The following is an 18,592-nucleotide window of genomic DNA, read 5'->3' as shown; positions in this document are numbered from 1 at the left end:
TAGCTGGAAAAAAAATACAGTGGCTTAAGAGTTTGGAGTTCATTTCTCTCTTATGTGACAGCCCCGAGGTGAGCAGATCAGGACCGCTGGGCAGTCCTGTTATCCATCATGTGTTATCCATCATGTCACCATTTTTTTTTCCTGCTAATGTGGTGGAGAAAGTAGAAGGAGGCGAGCAGAGCCTTTATAAGCATGTACCTAGGGATTCTGTGCATCAATTCCACTAATATGTGTTGGCCAAAATTTCATCCCATAACTTCATGGTAAGGGGGTGGGGGACAGGAAAACAAGTGTACCTGGGCAGAGATGCCCTGCTGAAACCTAGGAATTCAGTTGCTAATAGAGGCAAGGAGAGCTTGAGTATTGGGAAGGATTCGCTGTCTACCACAAACTCCATACCCCTTGATTATGTACCCACTCTTTATTGACTGCCTGCCATATATTGGATGCTGTCACTTACGCAAGGAAAACAGAGTTTTTTTTTAATTGAAATTCATGCAGAAAATACATTTAAAAATTTTACTGTTTTTCCTGTACCTCTGTCTGCATTGATCAGCTTTTGCTGTAATAATGAACTCAATATTAGTGGTGCCCAGCAAATATTTATTTCCGGCCCTGGGATGTGGTTTGGGCTGAAACTCGGATTCAGGCCTGCTCTACCTCTCTGTCCTCCGGGGATCCAGAATGAATGAGCAGTGGCCTCCTGGGCTTGCAGTTCTCATGAGCATGGCACAGGGCATGAGGCCTGGTCCCTGCATGGAATTCCTCCTTGTGAATCTCATGCACATCACATCCACTCTCCACGGGCAAGGGCAAGTCCTTGGCTGCAGCCCATGTGAGCACCATGGGGACAAGCAACCCCAGCCCCAATGGAGCAGAAGGAAGGACTTATTTGCCAAACAGTCACACAGTCATGACTTCTGACCTTTGAAAGGACTTACTACTGAGCAGCTAAATGAATGATTTTTCCTCTCTTTGATCACCTGGTGAAGGAACATTTCTGTAACCTGTAGGGAAGTGATGATCTTGTGTTTGCAGTTGTGCTCATGTAACAGCACCAGCTCCTGGGTGCTTCCTCACAAATGCCCTGACTCTTACTCCGAGATGCCATGGTTTTTCGTTTTTCGTTTTTTTCTATTTTTGAATGTTACTTTTTTTTCAAAGGTGAGGGAGACCCTGGCTGCAGAGACAGGGCTGAGCGTCCGTGTGGTCCAGGTGTGGTTCCAGAACCAGAGAGCTAAGGTAATTTGCATCTTCTTTTTCTCTGTCTGGGTGTGGTTGGCTTCCCAAAATAACAGCAGGAAGACCCTGCACTTGTGGGCAGCTTTCTAACCTGAACTCACTAGATGAAGCAATTTTCTGGATTCAAAAATTCTATGATCAATAATCATTTCAGCAACAGCAGCATTGTGGGGGGGGTATTGAGGGGGAGATGGAGCCTTTGCTTTAGTGAAGTGCTTTTATTTTGCTAGTGGTCATGACTGTACATCTGGGTAATCATTTGTATGAGTCAATAAATGTCTTTCTGTGCCGTTTGGTGAAAACGGGCTCTTGAATTCACATCTGTCTAATCTGGATACCAGAGTTCTTTCATAATTCTTATATAATTAATATATAAATATAAATAAACTTTCATAGCACACAGACAACATTACAGTGCAGCGGAATGAATGCTTTTACTCACCTCTCCTTGCGTGCCCCCGCCCCTCCCCCAGTGGAGGCCCAGATCATCTTATTGTTTCTGGAGCCTGCCAAATTCTGTAGTCCCTGTCAGGGTTGTTTACTTTTAACTCATTGATTTCTGTACCCATAAAAAAGTATGTGTCTTGTGGCCCTTTTCTTTGGAGCCTTCATCTTTACGGGGCGATAAATGAATGCCTCATTGTCTGATCATGGTTGCTTAAGGTAGCATTTCTCTACTGAAGTCCTCTAAACAGGGCCATTGATAGGAATTCCATCATGAAAGGACTCCTGGCTCAGCTTTGAGAGGCCCTGGAGTCTGTGGATTTATCAAGCACGGTAGTATGTTTGAAGCTTTAAGAAATCTTGCAGTCAAGATTTTTTTATTTCCTACACATATACACATACACACACTCAAAGTATATATTAACATCTCATCGCACCCTAAGGTTCCACAGAACACAATTTGAGAAACATTGGGTTAAACTGTTCCTCCTAGGAAGTCTGTGTGTCAACAGGGTGCTTTGGAAGACAGCTCCTTACCTGGAGACCTGAATCTCCTGACAGGTGTCTCCAGCATGAGGGTCAGCAGGTAGGGGAGTCCTGGACAGGGACAGCTGCTCAGCTTGTCCTGCATCATATGCTGTCAGCAGCCCCCACTAGTATCTGAGCAGGGCTGCAGACTCCACATCCCCACTCTGATACCTCATGTCCAACCGTCAGAACATAATCAGCAGGTTTTATTTGCTGAGTGGAAATCCCTGTTCTTTCTAAGAAAAGCCATACGAACAGCCATGCCAAAAGCCCTGGGATGCGTTGAACTTGAGACTCTTTCTGCTGCGGCTCCTTTGTGAGTAAATGCTAGGGAAATGGCCCTCCGCCTTACAAACAGGCCACTTCCCCTTGGCAGGAACCCGCTGCGGGTGCCCTGACTTCTAATCCTGTGGTCCTCTTCTCATCAGATGAAGAAGCTGGCTCGGCGGCAGCAACAGCAGCAGCAAGACCAGCAGAATACCCAGAGGCTGAGTTCTGGTAAGCTGTGGTCCTTCTGGCTGGCTGTGGGGAGGTTTGGTTTGGAAGATGCTCCGTGGGCTTCTCCCCTGCTGGGTGGCTGCCAGGCTGCATGTGGAACGTGATCAGCCTTTTTTGTTCCCCAGCTCAGACAAACGGTGGCAGCGGCACTGGGATGGAAGGGATGATGAACCCCTACACAGCTCTGCCCACCCCGCAGCAGCTCCTGGCCATCGAGCAGAGTGTCTACAGCTCAGATCCCTTCCGGCAGGGCCTCACCCCCCCACAGATGCCCGGAGACCACATGCACCCCTATGGTAAGAGGGACTTTCACACCTGCTCCTGTGGGCTTCTCATTCCCTCCCAAACACACCTGTGTTGTGAGTTCTAAGATGCTCACCGATGCTTCCCAGCTGCACCACTGCCCTCCTTCCCCCACCCATCCTGCTGGAACCACCTACAGAAGAAAGACTAAGAGACATATTGATGAGGGACATTTCTACTGATTCTCCTTGTCAAAGCCCCTCCTTTGCTAGTTTCAGTAGGAAGTTGTGCTTTCACTGTAAACCTGTTTGTTATGGTTGAATTTCCCAAGTCTTTCGTGACACGTCGGCTTCCACGCTGATGTGTTTGTGGGCTATCTCAGCAGTCATGCGGGCAGAAGGCCTCAATTAAGCAAACTTTGACACAGAGAAAGAAAATATGAAAAAGCACAGAAAGAAAATTTCCTGATTGGGCTCTCCTACTACAGAACTAGCAGATGCCTGAGTGGAATTTCTAAAATAAAAACTGACTTGTGAGTGAAAAATATCCACTGTCTCCACCCCACCCAGCTGGGGTTGATTTAAATGCCGAGTGACCTTCCCCAGGTGCCTGGCCTGCTGATGGACAACAGTGGGGTCTGGGCACACCCATGGGGTGGATGAGCCCTGGCGTGGAAGACAGAAGTCCAGTCTCCGGGCTAAATATAGGCATTACCTTTTAATACAGAGAAGGTCAGTGACTTCTGTGATATATCCATCTGTGCTGTGTAAGCTGCAATGAATAACCCTGATGGCTAAAAATAAAGTTTTATTCAGCAAACCTTCAAGGCATTAGTCTGGAGACATAAGTCTCAGCTCACAGAGTCTGTCCAACAACAGTTTTGGCTTTTGTTTTTAAAAATTCTATTTGTTACTAAGGTTCCTATTTGATAGCCACAGCAAGCACTGAATAAGACCTGGTCCTTGGGCCTCCCCGGTGGCGCAGCGGTTGAGCGCTGGGTTGCGAAGCTGCCCGCGGCCTCTGCGGCACCGGTTCAATCCCCGGCTGCTCCCCAGCCACCGGAGGAGGGTCCCGCATGGCGCGCAGACCTCTCCTGCCACCCGCTGCTCCCCTCAGCAGTGTACTTCGGTCCTTCTGCCTGCTCTGCTCCCCGCTCTGGCTCTGGTGAATTCTCTCACCCTCCCGCGCTTCTGACTGTACCCAGTGCATGTATAAACAAACAAATAAATAAATAAAACATGCCTCTATTAAAAAAAAAAAGACCTGGTCGTTGGTCAGCCTCAATCATTCCTCCATGCATAAGCAGATCTCACTCATGGATATATAGTCATGCTTTGCTTTAATGATGTGACCCCAATTGTGAGACAGGCTTCCTTAGGTGGTTTCATTGTTGTGTGGATGACATGGCAGGTGTGTTCACATGCCTACATGGCTAGGCTGCTGGGTACAACCTGCCGGGATGTCCTCATACCTGTGGTCGTTGGGGATGGCCCCTCTTTGCTTCTTACTTCTGTACCAGTCTTAACCCCAGAGCTAGCTGAAAATTGGGCAAATGACTGTTTTTTGCAAATTCTTAAATTTTTAGTGTCTCAGAGGTCTTATTCCATGATGGGCCCCTTTGATGAATCCTTTAGTTTTGTAAATAATGGAAGCCACCCGGCAGGTTTTACAAACTACAGTCTTCCCTTGCCCACTTACTTGAAGTCTCCTAGCGCATCTCGCAACTCCAGCTGCTGTGGTACCGGCTGTTGGCTGCTCCATCAAGGGTGTGCTCTCTCCCTGCCTAAAGGATGTGTGTCATCCCAGGAGTGACCGTGCCCAGCACAGAGCCTGTGTCGGTTTTTGACCATCCCGCCTTTACGAGCTATTTTGCAGCAGGTCCTGCAGGTGCCCTGTGGCGGCCTCTCCTGTGTGTGGTGCTGGGCCTGCCATCCCTACACTCTCTGTCTAGATGTTCTGACATTTGCTTACGCTGCTCCCCACTGAGCACTTTGTTGGATCCCAGTTAACACTGTTATCACTTGTTGCACTTTAAACATGAGCCCCACAAGGAGAGTGGAAATCTTTGGTGGATGGAGTTAGGCTTCCTCCTACTTTTATACACAGTTCCTGCATGTATAACCCCTGCCGCCCACTCCAGCACCCACTGGAAGGCACTTCCTGTAGGCGTGCCTGGGGTGCACTGATCTTGTTACAGGGCATCCCCACTCTAAAACGGGTTGCCTGACTGTGGGTCCTCACCCACATGCTTAGAAGGGACTTACACAGCAGGCACACACAAAAGGTTTATTTACAAGGAAAGGGAAATGAAGAAATGTACAACTCAGGGAGAAAAGAGGGAGATAAAGTCTTAAATGCGTCCTACCCATTCCGCTGACCTGGAATCCCAAATGACCCACTGAGAACAAACCTGCCTGGCCAAGCGCATGAGCCAAGTGCCCCAGACCCCACTAACATGGCTGGTTTTATTTACAAACAGAGAAAATGGCTGCTTAAATCCACTCATAGGTCTTTGCAACTTCCCTTTGGGGATCCTGGGATTTGTAGTTCTCAGTGTCTGTATGGAGTATGCTCAGGCCATCCTTTCCCCCTGACAATCTCAGCTGAATTTCTAGAGTTCCAGTGAGACTTCTTTCAGCCCCTCATGTCAATGTTTTGTCTCCATTTCAGGTGGCGAGCCCCTCTTCCATGACTTGGATAGTGACGACACCTCCCTCAGTAACCTGGGCGACTGTTTCCTAGCAACCTCGGAGGCCGGACCCCTGCAGTCCAGAGTGGGAAACCCCATTGATCACCTGTACTCAATGCAGAATTCTTACTTCACCTCTTGAGCCTTCCCCCAGCTCTGTGCAGCTCAGCTCCCATCTGGAATCACCATATTATGGGAGGGGTTGGCTGGTTATAGGATGGGGAGGCCAGGGAGAGGTGGGCTAGGGAGGGAGTTTTGTCGGGGATGCTGTTGTATAACGATACGGTGTAGCTCGGCATTTCCAAAGACTGAATACATATGGATTGCATAGTTTAATGTTTCTGATAAAAGTCTTAGCGTTAGGTATGAAGATGTGTTTATCATTAAGGACAGGGACTTTTAATATAGACATTTTCATGCAAGCTAGATGCCTAGAGACTCCTAACAACTTCCCACCCTTTTGGGGAAGCTCTTTTCAAGAGGTGCATATGCCTACCCATCCATACACCCATAGACAGACAGACAGACAGACAGATAGATGTGCGTGTGAGTGTGTAACCTTTCATACTTTATCATCAAAGTTTATTCCTAATTGTAACAGACACCAACTGTACAGCAAAAGTAACTTTATTTTCAGTGTGAACTATATTTAAGGAAATGCTTGATGCACTTAAGTTATAAAATGAGATAATTTACTTTTATAAACTTTATTTTTAGTTTGAAGAGATTTGTCGGCAGGGCAGGAAGGGATGCTCCACCTGGCCCCGTAGCTTTGAGTGCGTGAGTTAATTGTTCTCAGAGAGTGTCATTGAGGTCTGGAAAGCGACTCTGTGTGGCTGACAGTGTTCTCTCCTGGATTCAAGCTCTCTTTGGATTTGAATCATTGGGCTTGGTGGGACAAATAATCCCTGGTCATGTGCTTTGAGAACGCCAAGCCTAGACACTCTGACTTTCTTTTACAATCTTAACATGTGGTGGTTGGGCAGCTCTAGGAAAGCTAACTCTGCTAGTGAACTACGCATCTGCAAGTGTAGGATGGGGCTGATAGTATGTACCTACCTCACTGAGGGGCTAGAAAGGCCTAATTCACTCCCAGGACACATGAGCAGGGCTGAGACGAATATTTGATATTTGTTTAAAATGCAACCAGCTCTGTCTGTCACTTGGTGAAAAAACGATCCCAGGAGCTACAGGGCAGGAGAGTTCCTGCACCCTGAGCTGCCCTGAGGGCAACTCTGCCACCTGCCCTGGTCCCTTGTGCAAAACCTGTGCTGCAGATACTCCCAGCTCCAGGCAGCTCGGGGGCGTGCCAGAGTCTCTCACTGGGGAAGAGGCTGCGACTGAGAGGGTGGAGGAGGGCACTGTAGTGTTTTCAACCAAGGAATGGCAAGCTACAGCCCGCAGGCCTGTGTCTTATGGCCTGCCAGCTAAAAGCGGTTTTTACATTTTTAAAAGGATGTGAAAAAGCAAGGAAGAAGAATATGCAATGGACTGTATATGGCCTGGAAAGCCTGAAATATTCAGTCTCTGTGCTGTCTGGCTCTTTACAGAAAATGTTTGCTGCCCCCTGTTCTAGGGGGTGTGTTGCTAAGCAGCCTCTCGCTCCAGGAGACAGAGGGCTCCAGGCAGAAACCCAGGGCCCAGCCTTCCGGCTGGCTTCTCTGTCCCTGAGCACAGAAGACCCCGCTGCCATTATGCACAGGGACAGTTCCGCACCCTGTCCTCTAATCGTGGTGCTAGGGTTGGCTCCTCTGTGCTGGGAGGCCTCCCAGGACCCCAGTGAACTGATGGGGAAGACAGAGGGTCAACTTGGACTCCTTTGAGAGGGGCTGGCCAGGTTTGTTCTCACCTCCAGGGACATGGATCGTCAGAGCCTTGGACAGAGCGACTGGCCCCTGTCACTATGGTTGAATCTATGTTTTGTGGGTTTTGTGCTCTTGTTCATAATTTATGCAGACCACTGGGAAACCCAACAGTCTGGGGATCATACAGGTGTTGTGGGGCTCTCTGCACGCTTTTGCCGTAAAGACCAGCTGGAGAATGTAGCAGATACTGTGTGAAAATGACTAGAGACCCTTATTCCACTCCTCAATGGCATACCAAGATGAAATTAAAAACCTCTTATGAATGAGCTGTTGTTTATTGAGGGGTCGGGGCGGTGGGCAGGGACTCGGGAGGTGTTTTGTCCACAGGGGTCAAACTTATGGCAAAACTTTCAGTGAAGGGAAAGTGTGACAACGGCAGAACACAAGGAGAAAGGGGCCTTCTAGGTAGATTACCAGACTCCCGTCTGCAGAGCCCTCCGGACAGCCCTGGGAGCATTCCATCGGCATCCTCACATCCACTCGAGGCTGAGCAGTTTGCCATACACAGCAGGGGAACGTTTCTAGGAAATCAGAGCCATCAGGAGGCAGGAGAAGGCGTGCTCACGTGGGGCTGGAGGCAGATGCCCGCCAGCAAGGCAAAGTGTCTCCCCTGACAGATTTCCTAGAGCCTGCAATAAAGTGTTATTATTCTGACTGTGAAGAAAGGATAAAGGGACAGTGAGACCCCAAGACACACCCGAAGGTGGTATTGTCATTTGTATGTTTTCTTACCCACCTGTAAGTGTGCAGACCCTTCCCCACTTCTGGCTCACCCACCTGCTCTTACAAGCTGGCCCTGCCTCTTCCTGAAGGGCTCAAGGGAGAGAGATTGTGTCATGAGGTCACAGTGGTAGGAGGAGCCCCTAAGGGATGCCTGAACTTCTCTGGGGCTAGCCCCGGCTCCATCTCCAGCTTCCAGAGGGAGGTGAGGACACCGATCTCTACCCCTCAGGCTGCCTAGGTGACCACCCTTCTCCCTTAGCATCAGCCTAGCCTAGGCCTTCTCAAAGACGCCTGCTGCATTGGTGTGGGTGCCTATATGGAATACCTGGCAGGTGCTACCTACTGCAACAAAGAAACCCCTCAACTTCTTGACAGTTTAGACACATAAGAATTTCTATTTTTGCTCACAAAGAGGACCTGGGAGGGAGCTCTGGTTAGCAGGCACCTCTCTTTCATGCACAGTCAAGGCTTTGCTCTTGATTTCCAGGGTTCCCCCAGGGATGGGCTGTTTCCCGTTTTTTCTCTTCTCCCCTTCCAGCTGAAAGTGGTCATGGCTAGCTCCAAGTCCCAGCACCTCCCTCTTCCTCCAGGGCGGTTGCCTCACTGTGCTGAGCCTCTGAGTGCTCATGCAGCACAGGCGTGGAGTTTGCCGTACCTGCAAAGGATCACGAAGACGAGTGAGCTAACATAGGCAGCCCTGCAAGGGCACGTGGCAAGGCCCCGGGGTGTTTGCTACCTTGCCAGGGCCATGCCCTGCTCTTGCAGTTTGATGGCTGATGAAAGGCTGATGGGAATCCCAGACGATGTTTAAGGAAAAAGAAAACACTGGTTCACCTGAGATTGAGAGCCTCCTAGTCATGTTTCACCATCCCTTCTGTAAATCTCAGTGTGGGTCTGATGCAGTGTGAGTCAGAATTGCCCGGGGCTGGTTGTTTTTTAAAGGCATGCAGGTAAAATTCCACCTGCAAAGGCATTTAAGAGTTCTGACCCCAGGGAGCAGTAGTCAGGCTCCAGGAGGCTTCTCCCACCATCTGTTGTCAACTTCCGGTAAGATATTAGAGCTGAGCTGACAGACCAGATTCATAGATGAAGTATTTTTGGAATGAGAGGGTTTTGACTTGATCTAACATCAATCAAAAATGGGAAACAAGTGGAATTTGTCAATTCCAAACTGAAAGACAAATTAAATTTTTAACTGAACTGCAAGTGAAATCAAACTCTTTTTCCTCTCCCACCCCCATGTACACATATATTCACTCAATCAAACCTGGGATACAAACAGACATGATAGATAAAGGAAAAGAAATAAAAACCTACTACTGTTTGGGGAAAAAAAGTACATTAAAATGCTGGAAAACAAAAAACAAAAAAAGTACCTGGTGTCAGAACTGAATCAAAATGAATCAATACTTTGTTTTCCTGAATCCCTTTGTTAGCCATGTTGTGCTGTTATGCTCAATGACAGAAAGGGGCTAGAAGGCAGGGGATTATTGGGATTCTGGTGGTGGGCATGGTGTGATCACATGTATTTGTAGAGTTGTTAACCTCTACCCCTAAAGCATATACAGTATTGTAAACAACGTTACCTCAATAAACATAATTTTAAAAAGAGCAGGGGACAGCTATCTTCAGGGCTAAAACATATCTTGAGATGTTCATGCTAAAAATATAGTCCCCCTCTGCGTGGATGGTGTCAATACTGGCGAGTCCCAGGCCTTGAAGCTTATGCCATATTGGAAGATCCCTGCAAGTGTAACCTTGAGGAAAGCTGAGCCCCCATTTCTTCATCTATAAAATGGGGCTGACAGCACCTGAGTCTTAGAGGCTGGTGGTAGTTAGCATTAAAGGAAACAATTAGGGCAGATTTTGTAGAACAGGAAGTACTATCCAAAGAGGAGGGCTTCTTAATATTGTCTCAGGAGGCAGGAGGATGGGCCACTTGGGGAGAGGAGCTGTGTGTGAGCGAGGCTGTGTCCAAGCAAGGATGTGACCCCCAGAATCAGCGTGGGAATAACCTATCTCCTCTCCCAGCCGCTGCCACTCCTCAGAGGGCCTTCACCCTCAAAGGGAGAAGTGCCTTGGGGTTTCAGCCCAGTAGCTGTCACTACTTCAGTCTCCCTTTGGCACTCCTAGTGCCAGGGAAAGGAAAGAGGGAGGCTACCTGTGTTGTGTGGTGGAAAGGACCGGCCCTGGATGGCTGGGCAGCTGACAACTTACCTGCCTGTTAGGCCCCTATTACTTGATTTAGTAATCAACACCTCGAATATGCTAGGTTGTGAGAAGGCTCACAAAGTCGAGGTGAGCAGCAAGTGACAATGGCCTTGCTGTCAAGGAGATTGCAGCTTAGTTAGTGGACAAAATAGCCATTAACCAAAAATGCTAATAAATTGCACTATATGAAGAGTCACAAAGGAGAAGATACATATGCGGGAGAGAGTAGAATGTAAGGAGCTGTGATCTAGTCAGGAAGGTTGGAGAAAGTTTCTCAAGTGGTGTTTCTCTTTTTCCTTTCTGTGAGGTCTTGTTCTTACTGCCATGGGTAGAAAGAATCTGATAAATTAATGCCCTTCAAGGTGTTTGCGGATAAGGTCTAAAGTTGCTTCTATCTCATCAAACATCTCACAGGTGAATAGATGTTCTACGAGATGTAAGCAACTTTATGAGATGGATGAGATACTCGGAGAGTGTCTTACAGAGTGAGAAGTCTCCTGAATCAAGGGGCAGGACATTGCCCTCAATCAACACATGCTTATTAAGCCCTGTGGTAGCCTTGGTTGTTTTCTGGCCCTCTAGTCTCTGTTCACCCTACTGATAAGATCACCCTGATTTCCTTTGGAGACTTGACCTTCCTCCATTGTGTGTTGACTTTCTGGGACTGTAAATCAAGGTGACTTGTGCTGCTGTAACCATGGAGCAGGGACACATAACCAAAATGAAGCCAGCAACTCTCTCTATGGGAGTGACACATAGCTGGAAACTTGTTGGGAGCGTTCTCATTTCTGGAGATGGGCCTGATGACATGGCTGAATGGTTCCTGTTGCCTGCGCTCCTGAGGGGCTCTTTTCCCCACCTCTTGCCAAGACTGATTTCCAGACACCCTCTGACTCCAAACACTGCTCTGCTATTCCAATAAAGACCTTTCCCCCCTAAATTTAGTCTGAATTGGTTTCAGTTGCCTGCCTCAAAAAGCCCCAACAAAAAGTATATACCTATGATTTTTATGGGGTTTTGCATTGTACAAAAGAGTGTGTGGTAGGTCTTTACTATAACCCTAGGGAATAGGTTGGGCAGGTGATACTGCCTTCATTTTATAGATGAGAAATCTGTAGCTCAGAGAAATGAAGCCCAAGCTTCCAGAGTCAGCTAGAATCAGAATTGAGTTTCTGATTAATTTCTCCTGGTTCTGTCTTTGGCTTGTTTCCATCCTAACTTTTAAGATTTATTTATTTATTTATACAAGCACTGGGTACAGTCAGAAGTGCGGGAGGGTGAGAGAATTCACCAGAGCCAGAGGGGAGAGCAGAGCAGGCAGACAGACGAAGTACACTGCCGGGGATCGAACCGGTGCTGCAGAGGCTGCGGGCAGCTTCGCAACCCAGTGCTCAACCGCTGCATTACCGGGGAGGCCCTCCATCCTAACTTTTAAATGACAAGGTACACAGAAGTATCAGGAGCACACACACACCCAAGTCCTGTGAGAGATACAAAGAAATTGTGCTGCTTGTCTTGCCTGCAAGGAGTTTATGATGTAGCTGAAAAAGGAGAACTGAGCATATATGCTTACATATGAACTTAGCATAAATACTCCTAGGTGCCAAGTAGCAGATAGCTGATGTAGATCATGTGTGTTGGCATTCCAAAGAGAGTGGTAGTGAGGAAAAGCAAGGGATGGTGAAAGGTTTTGGTGACAGGAGCATGCTCCCAGTTTCCCTCTCTACGTCGCTTTCTTCTTCCTGACTGGAATGCAGATGTAATGGCTGGAGCTGGAGCAGCTATATGAGGTCATGAGAAGACCTTGTAAATGGAGGCCATGCATGGTGAAACAAAAACATGGAAGGAATATGGATTCCTGAGGGACTTCTTGGAGCCAAGCTACATCCTAGCCCTGAACGATCTATGTTCTAAGTTATAGATATATGTGTGTGAGAGAAATAAACTTTTTTTAAGTTACTGTTGTTTTGTGTTTCTTTGACTCACAGCCAGATCTAATCCTAACTGATACACAAAGTCAAACTCAATTAAGAAGCCTAAGGCCTAGAGGCTAAAAGGTGCAGGTGGGTCTTTAGGTAATAGGTGTCAGCTGGGGCTGGGAGGATGAGGGTGAAATGAGGATTATGGAACGTGACTTTAGAATATCTAGATGATCTGAAAAGTACAGACTTTAGAGCTGGGTGTACTTGTCCCTTAAAAAAAAAAAAAAGAGGCCATGGTGAATTGTTTTCTTGTCCAAATCATCTCAACAAACTTCTCTAAATCTACACCCTCCTCTGACATGTCAGCCAGTGGGGTTCTATAATGCTCAGCAGTCAGGCATTTGAAGCACGGAGGTTGTGGAAACACTTTTCACTTTTCGTTTTCATGTTGACCAGTGGAGAAACTGACTGCTTTGAGAGATATGGCTTCACTTCTTTCTGTTCTCACTACACTAAGTTGGGGAGACCAGAGTGGAAAACACGAGCTTTGAGCTCAGACCTGCTCCGGGTATCATTCCACCACTTATAGCCTCTGTCAAATTGCTGTTTCCTTATCAGTGAGTGGGGATGAAGATGCCTGCTTGCAAGACTGGTATGAGAAGCAGAGGTGCAAGATCAGTAGTGGCATGGATGATGGCGGAGTTAATATGGTCACAGAGGAGTTAATAAGTCTATTTATTGTTGTCAATCAGTGTAGTCAACAGAGTTGACAATAACTACAGTTATTTTTAGTCACCAAGGAAGGGCCTGGCATAGGGGAATGGGAATAGGCAAGAAGGGGCCTAACTTGGTGTAAGGCCAGGACTGGCCACAGTGCAGGTTTTCTGATCCCATGCAGACCGGGTAAAGGAGGAGTCAGAGTCTTCAGTGGTTTTGCAGGTTTTTTATTGGGGTTCACCAGGCATATGGCAGGCAGGGGTGTTGGCTGGGGGGGCTGGGAGGCTGGCAGGCCTGCAAGTCTTCACTGTATCTGAGCTCTCTGGAGTTCGTTCTGCTGCTTCTCGGCTTCTCTTTCGGCTACGGCTACGGCTACGGCTACGGCTTCTACTGCTGCTGCTGCTACTGCTGCTGCTGCTGGCGTCCCCGTGACGCCGCCCTTAAAAGCACAGTCTTAGCTCAGCTGAATCCCATCTACCTCTGCCCACACGCTACTCCAGGTGCCCACCATCAGGCATGCATTCTGGACAAGGATCCATCATCTATCCTGATGGCGGGAGGGCAGAAAAGCCTGACATTTTCTTTACCCTACACTTGGGAAATCATTTGGTAACAAGACACACAGAACTTGTTCACAGATTAAAGGAAGAGAAAGGGGAAAGTTTAAGATATTTTGGGCTTGAGTAAATGGAAACACTGTGACACCTTTAAGAATAGGGGCCATGAAGGAAATCTCGGCCATCCCCTACCCCCCTTTTCCCAGGAAGATTTCCTTTGACAAATACAAACACAAAACACAGAAGTGGGCTTAGACCAGCCATTGTGAGACTCCAGGCGCGTGTCTGAGATCAGCTGGGCCAGGGGAGCAGCTTGGAGGAGTGATGTAGAGCAGCTCATCAGAGCCTTTATCTCGGACTGCTGGTGAGAACTCTGGAGTAGCCAGAAGCTGGGGATGTTCAGAGATGAGCTCCTCTTTGAGGAGCTTCTCAGGGAAAATGAGGGACTCCTCAGGCACAGGAGGGTAAGGAGAGAAGAAAGGGTGGATTTGGGACTGAACTTCCTGCATCATTAGAACACTCCATCGATGGTCCCTCCTTCATCCTGGGATCCTACCTGATGGCCAACCCAAGGTGTGCTGGGGGATGACTGTTCAGGTAGGAAGTTCCAGGTGATGTTATCAGGAGACAGTCGGAGCTTGCTCTGAGCCAACTCATGTTCATTACCTCGCTTTGCAGGTAGACACCTGTGGCTTATGATTCGAAGGAGGGCTTTCTGGCCAAGTGACCAGCCAGCATGGGGCAGAGAAATGACTCGAATCAGCCCCCTGCTAACTTAAACATGGATGGTGAACTGAGGCTGTGGTGTACATCTGTGCTGGCTGGTAGAAATAGAATGTTAGCCTGCTTTGTAACTGCACATGTTCCACTAGCCATGTTAAAAAAAAAACAAGAAACAATATTAATTTTAATAATACACAGCTTATCCAATCCAATGGTGTTCCCAGTATTATTTTTCAACATGTCCCACTAGCTTGGTACTGATCACAATTCCAAAAGACACTATCAGGATTCCAACATCTGAGATTAAGGTTTTGGGATTGTGTCTTTTGGGATTATGAGAAACAACCCCCGCCCCCTCCAGTTGCATTTCAAGCAATCGATAGCCCCATAATGTAGGTAGTGTCAACTGCATTGGATGGTAAAATTCTAGACAATTGGGGCCAGACAGGATTTCAAACAGTGGGAGAGTAGCAAAAAAAAAAAAAAAAATGGGTTGGTCTATAGTCACGAGCGCATAATGATGTTTCACTTAGTGATGGGCCACATATATAATGGGGTCCCTACAGGCTGTGCCTCTGGCCTGTGAATAGGCAGATGCAGCATCCAGGTGTATGCAGGGCACACAGAGTCAGCTGAAAGAGCTGCCTGTGACCAAAACTAGAGCCATCTAAGCAACAAAATTAATGGATCCAAAATTATTGGATTGTAACCCCAAATATTAAGTGAGTATCTTGCATCCCTTCTGACACATGAAGGGAATGCTTGAACAACTAAATGTGGGAGAAGAGACAAATCTCTGGTGTGAAGAATTCCAAATCTCCGGTGTTTACGTGCATCTTCCACTTGCAAGGAGACTTTAACTCCCCAGTGTGGGCTGCAGGGGGTGACGTCCCTCCGAAGAGGTCGGGCTGAAAAGGAAGGAAAACGTAGCTTCCTAGTGAAGAAACCTGACAAGCACTTTGTCATTGAGGAGACTGAGGTGAACAATAGCCACCCATCGGGCTGATAATAAGGTTATTCACTTTATACTCCCCTCCTACCAGACACACACACACACACACACATACACACACACTCACGCTAACTCACTCATGCTTAGGTTTTGGATTAGGTATCTCATCCCCCAGCCTCCAGGAGCTCTGCTGACCTTCTTCCTGTGTCCCGGCTCTGTCCATCCCTGGACTCTGGGTGCTCCCTGCACTGTGCCGGGGCTGTCAGGAGGGAGAGCCCATGTGTCCTGTTCACATTGGTACACCCGGCTCCTGGCAGGTGTCGGGACCACACGGGAGCCAATGCTGGTGTGAGGCTTGGCCTGCCTTTATTCTGCTGCGGGTTTGTCCTTGGCTCCTTAAGAACCTAGGGCCAGATGCCCCATGGCCTCAGCTATAAGCCAACCACAGAAATAGACTGCTGTTTTCAGTGCGCAGGGCACAGCGTGGTGAGGAGTTAGACACCCTGACTCGGCAGGCTCACTGCACCTTACTCCCCATGTGACCCTGTGTTGCTTCCTGTGCCCAGCAGAGCAGGGATGATGCCAGTACCTGCAGCTCAGGTGGGGGCAGGCATTAAAGACACCATGCAGGTCAAGCCCTGGCACATGGCAATCATTCAGGAAAATGTGGCTCTCATGGATATTATTTCTGTTACTAGCCCTTGCTGCTGTTTTTGATCCCTCAGTGTGGTTGACGCTGAATCCTCCGCCTATGTCTCTCTACATCCCACATTTCTGGGGACTTTGGAGACAGATGTCATTGCTGCCACCCACCTGCAGCCTGAGTCCCATGGATCCTAGAAGCCTCACAGCCCTGTCCCAGCTCCCCACCTTTTGGGTCTGAAACACATGGGCTGATGAGGGACAGGTGCTGGCTGGTACCCAAGGTGTCTCTGCCAAGGAGCTGGTCTCAGGCAGTCCACCTGCAGGCACATGGGCACTGGAGGGCTGCCCAGGTCTGACAGGCCTCTGCTATAAGGTGGGAAGACTCCAGCCACATGGATGATTCTTCCTGTCCCTGTGTCCCTAGTGACCCGCCTGCTCCCTGTATCTTGGCTTAGGTTGAATGACATTCTCAACTTTCTAGCTTCCAGCCTGAGGACGGGGTGTGGAAGGGAGGGAAGAGCCAGCGAGTGGCACAAGCAAAGGCTTTTCTCCTGAAGTGAAGAATAGGTTTTGATTCCTGCCCACCACCCCCCCCCCCCCAGTCCCTGAGGCCCTCTCAATTTCTTGCCCTAGGTCCATTTATGACCGGCCTCCGCTCTCTGAGGTAAGCAGGTATCTTCATCCCATCATTCACACTCATTCAGCAATACATTACCTGCCTACTCCTGGGAGGCAGGTGAGACTCGTTGTCAACACCCTCTCTGTATCCTTATCTTTGATTGCAAGAGAAAGACTCTGCCATTCAAAGGGTTCAGATAGCAGCCAGCAGGGCTGGGAGGGGTTCACAGCCCTAGGGGTCTCCAGAGACAAATGATCCAGAAACATGTTTACAAGGAGGTCTAAGACCTTGGGGCCAAAGCACTGGGGGAAAAGAGGACTAACATTTGCCTCTGCCTTGAATAGGTGAGCACCTCTCCCCCTTTCAAGCACTGCTGCATCCTCACCGCACCTTACCTTGTGCTAGGCCTATTTCGCATTAGACTCCAGGAAATAGGCCCAGCAGTTAATTGACTTGCCTAAAAATCAGAAAACTTGGGACCTGAACTCTATCAAAAGATTAGTCTCCAGGGACTAAAGAACAGACATTTTGGCCCCCAATGTGCACACACCTGGTAAGCAAAAGGCATTGTAGGTGCTGGGAATATCATGGGGAGAAAAGTCTATCTGTCTCAGGGGCTTTCCAGAGAACCCCTTGAAAATTCCATTTGGGGATGTTAGTTCTTCCTCCATCTGCAACTTTCTAAACGGAGAACTGTCTTCATTTAGTCACCTTTTGTGACTTCAATTAGTTGTGGCAAATAGGCTTCCAGTTACACATAGTCCCTGTGAATCACAATTTACTTTGAAATACTGCAGCCTAGACAGTGTGACATGCCATTGTCTGTATGTGTTCTTCTAGGATTTTTCTCTCAAAATTTAACCTCCTGAGTCACCCCACATGCAGTCACACATGGCTGCAATTCATTCATTTGCACCACTGAGGAGAATTGCACTCTGAAAATAAATCACGATCTTTTTATTCAGAACATGGATGGAGTCTTAGCTGGTTTCAGGTAGGAGGCTATTATTAAGTCTTTTCTACCAACGTGCTGCATGCTTCTTGGTGCACACTGTGAGTATTTTGCAATCTGTAGAAGGTGCCCCACTTCCTGATTAGAATGTTAAAATGATGGAGTAAAGTGAAGTTGAATGTTGGAGAGCACACCCCATATTGCATTTCAGCCTTTCAGCTAAGATCAAGTATAGTATCCATTCTTATAACATACCCCACATAAGAAGATAAGTGGGATTATTATTATTTTTTTAGATAACTATTATTTTCTGAAGTATTTAACTAAAGAGCTTTCCAAATACATTCTCTGTCTCTCTGTGTCTCACTGCCCTTCTCTCACACACTCATACCTCACTTTGAATAGAAGCCGGGTGGGGGGTTATAAATATTCTTCTCGTAGGCATTAGGGTATATCACTAAACTGGGATCACTTTCTAACTTGATTTCTTATGTAAGGATTCTCAGAAAATTCTGATACTATCATTTGGACTTTAACCACTCATGAGGGCTGTCCATGGATGGATGAATGGATAAAAAGATGTGATATAGATATACAATGCAATAATACTCAGCTGTAAATAAAAAAAGGATGAAATCCTGCCATTTGCAATCATATGACTGGGATAATTCTAAGTGAAGTAAGTCAGATGGAGAAAGATAAACATCTATGATTTTACTGAAATACAGAAGATAAAAAATTAAAACAAGTGAGCAAAACAAAACAAACTCGGGCCTCCCTGGTGGCGCAGGCGGTTGAGCACAGTGCTGTGAAGATGTCCGCAGCCTCTGCAGCGCAGGTTCGATCCCGGCCAGCCAGGGAGATGCCCACATGGCACGGCAGACCTCTCCTGCCTTGCCTGCTGCTACCCTCAGTCTCTGGTGGATCCCAATGCTCTGCTCTATCTCTGGTGGATCTTCTCACCCTCCTGCACATCTGGCCTGTACCCTGGTTCTTGTATGGATGAATAAATAAATCTTAAAAAAAAAAACACAAAACAAACTCATAGACTATAAGAACAGG

At 47.7% G+C, this 18,592-nt stretch overlaps 1 protein-coding gene across 1 annotated transcript in view; it reads left to right on the top strand.

Annotated features, from left to right (window-relative positions):
- LMX1A (LIM homeobox transcription factor 1 alpha) overlaps nucleotides 1-5,901 on the top strand; it is a 146,916-nt gene extending 141,015 nt beyond the window's left edge. The window contains exons 6-9 of the mRNA XM_037506604.2: nucleotides 1,165-1,242; nucleotides 2,643-2,712; nucleotides 2,838-3,008; nucleotides 5,626-5,901. Coding sequence (XP_037362501.2) covers nucleotides 1,165-1,242; nucleotides 2,643-2,712; nucleotides 2,838-3,008; nucleotides 5,626-5,786 — 480 coding nt within the window. The 3' untranslated portion in view covers nucleotides 5,787-5,901. The remainder of the gene's footprint in view (nucleotides 1-1,164; nucleotides 1,243-2,642; nucleotides 2,713-2,837; nucleotides 3,009-5,625) is intronic.
- Nucleotides 5,902-18,592: the final 12,691 nt, after the last annotated feature.

The sequence above is a fragment of the Talpa occidentalis genome, unplaced genomic scaffold (assembly GCF_014898055.3).
Source record: "Talpa occidentalis isolate TD23 unplaced genomic scaffold, MPIMG_talOcc4v2.1 talOcc4.12, whole genome shotgun sequence".
Classification (NCBI taxonomy): domain Eukaryota; kingdom Metazoa; phylum Chordata; class Mammalia; order Eulipotyphla; family Talpidae; genus Talpa; species Talpa occidentalis.
The sequence above is the reverse complement of the archived record's forward strand: the minus strand, read 5'-3'. Positions and strand labels throughout refer to the sequence as shown.